Source organism: Gavialis gangeticus, unplaced genomic scaffold (genome assembly GCF_001723915.1).
Source record: "Gavialis gangeticus isolate Ggan-Ray unplaced genomic scaffold, GavGan_comp1, whole genome shotgun sequence".
Lineage (NCBI taxonomy): Eukaryota > Metazoa > Chordata > Crocodylia > Gavialidae > Gavialis > Gavialis gangeticus.
Genome location: NW_017729032.1, coordinates 140600249 through 140607093, shown reverse-complemented (window position 1 = coordinate 140607093; position 6845 = coordinate 140600249). Strand labels below are relative to the sequence as shown.

Sequence of the window (6845 nt, the reverse complement as noted above, 5' to 3'; positions counted from 1 at the left end):
GTTGTGGAACAAATTCAGAAACAGTGTTTCATAATTTTGTTATAAAATCACATTCCTATAAGGGACTTCTGTGAACATACCAACTTTAAGTCTTGTGTCTTTCCCTTCAACTCCTTTTCAGGAGTGTCTGTGGGTGTTACAACTCTTTCTTCATTTCCTGGCAATATGGTATTCTGTCCCCTTTTGTACTATGCCTTTTTAAGATAGATTTAGTCATTTGAAAGCATATCAGGAAAAAAATGAGACCCAGTCCTTTACTATATTTTCTCTCCTGCCTATTTGCATGGGTTTCATGGTCACATTTTTCCTGTTTTCTAAATCTCTTTTCTTCTTACCATATAGAAGACCCACACAAATAGATTGATCGTTTATACAGGAGAATTAAGACTGACTTTAAAGTTATATTAATTAACAAAATAAATGCATCTTTCTATTGTGGAGTTCTTGGGCATTAAAATATATTTAAATGTTTTCAAACAGCAGTTTAACTTGTTTCCATTGTAGTTGCGTTATTTTGTCTTGCCAAAATTGTGGCCCTTATTCTTTAATATACTATAGCTATACAAAAACTTCTGTATTCTTTTGTATTTATGAGGTTACTTACCCAACAAAAGAAAAATCTGTTGCTGGTGATACTTAAGTTCTAATCAACCCTATTATGCCTGCACTTGTATATTTCTTTTTGTGTAATCTCTCACTATTCTGTGATCCCCTTAATGCAGTTAATAATATGGTGAGGTAAGGAAGGACTTTTAGTCTTAACTCTGGATTCCTGTGTTTTTTGTCCTTGTATCTTTATTTGGCCATATGTGGGGGGCTTTTTATTGCTTTAATTTTCATTTGTATATTTTATATTGGCATTAATGTATGGAAATAAGAGAATGTGACAGCTTAGTGTATTATGAAAATGCAGTCAGACATCAAACCATATTCCATTTCAAAATATGCTACTTAATGAGTGTAGTACAGAGCCTTAGAAATGGTTAATATGTTACACTTGTATGTAAAGCTAAGTCATCTTTAAACAAATTATGATGTATCAGGAGATGCTGAGTTAGTTTGTTGTAGCTAAGATGTTATGAAGATATGGATTTAAATAATATAAAGACAACTTTATGTATGAGTATGTGATGTGTCATCTCAATTCTAGTTTGTTTATTGGTAGGGGTAAAATCACCAATCCTGTTCTAACATTGTACTTTTCAGAGAAAAGTATTATCTGGAATGTGTTGCATCCAAGCAAGTTCTAGATGAATGAAAATATTGGCAAATGTTGATAAGCTGTATTTATCACTCTGTCATATTCACTTATTTTAGGTACTTGGTGTTTCTTAAAATTTTGCTAAATGCAAGTCCAATTAGATAACTTGCTCAAAATTTTATAATTCAGGCATAAATTGTTGAAAACAGTGTGCCAATAAAACTGTGGGCCAGGCAAAATTGTATGCTTTTAGTGTCATAGAGATTTACTTTGTGTAGAATATCATTATGATAAATATGTTCGTGTATAATTTTTTTAAAGTTGTAACTGAAGAAGAATGAGAGAGAGATGTATTATCTTTTCTTTTAATTTATAAATCTACCACATCATACATTTCCTAATGTATGTTACTGAAAGTATGGATGTGCCAGTAGGGAAAAAAAAAAACATTCCTGGATCTATTTCCAGTGATATATGGAAGGAAAGAAAGCTAGTGTCACTTGCATTTTTAACTTTTGATATTTTCATTTGTAACATTTCGGTGTCTATGGTAGCAATACCAGTAGATTATAAATTTTCCTGCTGGTATACTTAGCTTTTTGTATGCCTGACATTTCTACAACATGAAAGCCTTACTGCCCTAGAACATAAGTTGGTAATCTTCTGTGTGACTTGTGCAAAATATTAGGTAGCTTCACTTTTATAAGCTGCTTACTGTCCATGCCAACAAAATGGAGGACTTTTGATTTTGTGGAGATAGGGAACCATATTTACTGTAGCTGTCGCATTCTGTTTAACCTCTAGTTTGTTTTTGTCTTGGTTTCTGTTTGGAAAAGCAAATGTGTCCTCAAATTGTAAGAAATTGCACATTTGTAAGAAGAAAATATCCCTACTTCCTAATAGGTAGGGGAAGAGAGTGAAGTTACGATTGACTTTTGTGTCACCTTGGAACAGGGTCAAACCTGGGGTTGAAAGTCGTGTTCCAAATTCCCAGTCTCATGTTTAGTCCAGGAAATGGCATTTTCCATTGCATTTGGAAGCCCCTGTTGTCCCACACTCTTTTTTTTTTTCTCCCCTGCCTATCTTTATACTCTTGGCTCTCCACTGTCCCCCTGCATCTATGTGAAGGGAGAGGGGTAGCTTAGTGGAGCTGCATATTGCTGCAGGCAGTTCTAGTGCCTCCTGTCTGATCACTAGAGGAGGCAGCAGTGTTTTGAAACATTCCAGCCAAGAGCAGGGTAGGGCCATATGCATGTCTCCCTAGCTCAGATGTTTCCCTTTTGAAGTGTTTCCAGGTGTATTTTACTTGGTTTCAGTTGTTACATCTGTCCACACTCATGCTCTGACATTTATTTTTAAATAGTGGCAATAATCATGGTATTTTAATCTGTGGAGCAGGTATCGTTAGAGGAGGTTTAGAAGTGAAGACCGAGTCATTCAGTTTACTGGACTTGTAATACTGGAACATGAGCTTAGTATGTGAAATTGAAGGAAGAAATCAAAGAAATAAACTACCTATGTATATTTGTATTATCTGTGCATTCCTTTTCCAGCAACCCACATCTAGGTGCCTTGCACTCAGCAAAGAGAGCACTCTTTTAAGCTGTCAATCTAAGATGGGTATTATTATGCATTATTAGTTTGACCTTCAAAGTTTGTTGTCTTCCTCGTTGATTTGTTAGCTGTATTTATTTTGCCCCTTAGATTCAAAACACTCTGGAGAGAAGAGTTTCTCCTCAGGCGCAGAACTTCATGGCACGTGATCTTGGGGGCCCCTAATGTAACTCTTCACTCCTCCATAAAGATTTCCCTGCCTACTGTTGACCATGGAATTATAATAAAGCCAACAGCTTCAGCATTCATGAGCTCAAAAGTTGCAACAGATGATCTTTATAAGCCTTGGCTTCATTTTGAAGATAATCAAAAGTTAACTGGAGGTTGTGACAATGTGGCTAGAAGGCCAGTCTCTAATGCTGGGGACAGATTGAATTGAATAGGGATCTTTGGTGATATCTTGTAGTCAGTTTGCCAACTGCATTTGTATCTTTTGACCATTTCTGCTTCTTCCAGTTGTCTGATTCTTATGTTGGTCACTCACTTGCCATATCAGATCAAATTGCTGTTTTGCCTTTGTCTATACTCATTTCTTTAATAAGGATATGATGCCACATGTTGGAAATGTGGCTTTTTGGTGTGCTTTTTAGAGAACCCCAGGGATGTGTGTAAGAATACATCAACAGAACCTTTTATTATGGCAGGAAAATCAAGTGATCAAAAATTAGATTGTATTAAAATGAAAGTTGTGTCCTTTATTCAACACCATAATGTGTATACATTATGATGGTTTTTAACTGCAGGATCAGGGGTTTTTGTTTTGTTTCTCTCCCTCCCCTCCTGCAGAATCTGTTTCATCAAGGTACTGAATGGACAGTGCTCACTTAATACCTAGTTAATATATTTTTTTTTTTTGTTTTACTTCCATTATTCAATATGTGGCACCATGCTACTTTTTTCTGTGCATTGTTCAAACGCTGCTCAAAAAGCAGGTTATTTAATTTTTCTTTGGTCGTCTTTGCTGTGATATCTTCACAGATGCATGTTTGTTTATTCATCCTCAGAATATCACTCTGCAGTGAGGGAATGATATTAAACCCACATCTTAAAGTTGGGGCACAGGGTAATATTAAGGAGTGCCTTCAAATTGGGGACCCAAAATTAGTTATTCCTGGTGTTGGATTTTCTATTCCATCCTACCCCCACTTCTCAAGTTAGAATTGTAGTGTACTCTTCAGCTTACCAAGAGTGTGTCTAAAATTGGTTCATTTTACACCTGTCAATCTGCCAGGGTGTTACTCTTTGCACCCTTTCTATTCTCTGCCCCCCCCCCCCCCCAAAAGACTGCAAGCTAATTATGTTACATTGCAACTAGAGATTTAAGAGTCGTCTTCATAATACCTATACGTACTTGTCTGAATCTGTCCTTTACAAATGTAATCTTCGAATTTCCAACAGATTCTGTCAAGGGGAATTTGATATGGTGGCAACACATATAATAGTATTTCAGGTGTAGGTATGTCAGTCATGCTAAAATGGACTACTGCCTCCTTTCTCATTTTGGATTCTTTTGCAATTTTGAAGTGCATAAGTACTAGGGTCTGTCAGTCTTGTCCATCCTCTGTGTTCCCCCTGCTCCCATTCATGCCACCTTTAATTTTGGATATTTCCAACATCATGATTTTATTGTGAGTCTTGTAGGATTTTAGGTTTTAAAGCCAACGCTCCTGCAGAAATGCTAGGGTAGAATATATTTGTTATCAGCCTTTCTCTTAAGGATGTACATTAATCTTGATTTTTTTTTGGGGGTGGGGGTTTCTTTTGTATTTGCAGCTGCTGACTTGTTCACAGACTTAGAAAATGCATTTCAAGAAAAGATCGATGCAGCTTATTTTGAGACCAGCAAATACTTGTTGGATGTCCTCAACAAAAAATACAATTTACTGGAGCACATGCAGGCCATGAGGCGCTATTTACTACTTGGTCAAGGCGACTTTATAAGACACTTAATGGACTTGCTTAAGTAAGACAGCACGATATCTAGAAGGCTATGTTGAAAAACATTATTGTTCTATATGGTTAATTAAACAGTCCTAGATATGTATTTTTGAACTCTTAATGTTGGTTGGAATTTGCTTCTCTTCTGTACAAGTTGAGAACAGTAGACTTATGAGACCTAAAACTCAGTTGCTCTTATTCCCTCCCACTTCTTGGCATGTCCTTGAATGCTTACACTTTCCACCGCTTGAACTGTGCTACTTCTGTAAATAGATTTCAGTTTCTAGTACTCTTAAAACACTACTCATCACTCGTGTAAAAATACATTTCTACATATTTTGACTTTTTTACCAAAATGTTTTTATAAAATGTTAACTGCACATACAATTAGAAATTCAGTTGACACCTTAAATTAACTTCAGCTGCCTTGAATGCCAAATCGAGTTTTTGTTTTTTGTTTTTGTTTGTGTTTTGTTTTTTGTTTTTTTAAAAGCATACTTTACAAACTACTTTGGTCAAGTTGCTGATGTTTAATGTGTACAGAAAAATTCCATTAAGAAGCTCTCATTTTGTCTATAGAGCAGATTGTGTATCATAGATCTTCCATTAACTTGCTAAAAAAAACAACTTTGCCCAGCATTTATATCGACGTACCTGCCTCTTCTTTTTAAGAAAGCAAATAGTGTGTAGCAAAATAAGTAAGGTTGGTGCATAGAATCAATATTGCAGTTAAAGCATAAATGGTGAGGAACTTTCTAGTAGGAGAGGGACGGGAATGAATCATTATGGAATTTGTTAATGTTTTAGTTATATTCAATAAGTGTAAGTATTTAAGGTCGGTATCAGCAAATCTCAAAATTGCTAACTACAGTGACTGGCTTACTGGTTTGCAACTGCTGTATAAATTCAGATACAAATGAACTATTGTTTATTTTGGATGTTACTATAATTAAAATTATAAATTGGTTTTAAGATACTAGTATTGCTTGGATCTTACTCATTATTACTCTTGGATTCTAGCATTTGATAGTTGAGCTTCTGTGTAGGGAAGTAATTTTTTTATTTTAATTTCTTGTAATACTATTTCATATTCATTCTGCAGTTGTTCAGGTAATGAAAGGGGGTAATCATTCCCTATCTGGAAAGTAAAATTAAGAGGGAAATCTTTAATTGTGGAATCTCTGCAGTTACTAATTTGCAGCATTGTAGACTTTTATGTAGTGAATTTATTTTGTAATCTCTAGGCCAGAGCTTGCTCGACCAGCTACAACTTTGTACCAGCATAATCTGACGGGAATCCTTGAAACAGCTGTCAGGGCAACTAATGCACAGTTTGACAATCCTGAGATCCTCAAACGACTGGATGTCAGATTACTAGAGGTATGCTGGGTTGGGCCGTATTGGCTTCTGATGTGAAAGTTTTCTAAGTTTAAAAAGTCTAAAATAAGCTCTTTTGGGGGTCAGCCTGAAGGGAATATTCAGAATTTGTACATGCTGTGCTACATTGTTTAGTCTGCTAAGACCACTTTGTACTGTGTACCTAGCATACCTTGGCTTCAGTACAGCTAGAGGTTCCCAGCAAAGCATCTCCCCAACCTGTCAAGCTGAGGTGAATTTTTTTCTGCTGGTTGAGAGGTTATACCACATCCTTTCATTTATCTGTTGCCTTCCCTATGTATAAGTTTTGTTGTGCTTGAGCCTTTGCTGGCATATCATCCCTTATGCTAGCTGTATAATACACAGCAGGTTCCCAACTAAGCAAACTTTATTCAAGAGACCTTAAATTGGGGTCTTTTCTTGTAACTAATAGCATGGAATTATGAAGAACGTGAACAGTGAATATTTTAAGTGCTAGCCTTGTATCAAAGGGACTTTTGGATGTTGGAGTTTAATGTGGAAAACATGGTGCTTAGGTCTGAAACTTGTCTAAGTTACATTAATCACAAACTGAGAAGCCTTTGCTCCTTTTGACAACTTTTTGGCAAAGACTATTGCTGTTTGTTTATAGCATGTTGGGGACTAGTGAGCAAGACTTCTTCAACAACATATGCATACTAAACTAAAGGCAGCATTTTTTTTTTTTTTTTTTTTT

At 35.8% G+C, this 6845-nt stretch overlaps 1 protein-coding gene across 2 annotated transcripts in view; it reads left to right on the top strand.

The window, feature by feature from the left end:
* TUBGCP3 (tubulin gamma complex associated protein 3) overlaps positions 1-6845 on the top strand; it is a 116640-nt gene that overhangs the window by 71874 nt on the left and 37921 nt on the right. For both annotated transcript variants that reach the window (XM_019524888.1, XM_019524887.1), the window contains 2 exons: positions 4589-4778; positions 5998-6133. In XM_019524888.1, coding sequence (XP_019380433.1) covers positions 4589-4778; positions 5998-6133 — 326 coding nt within the window. The remainder of the gene's footprint in view (positions 1-4588; positions 4779-5997; positions 6134-6845) is intronic.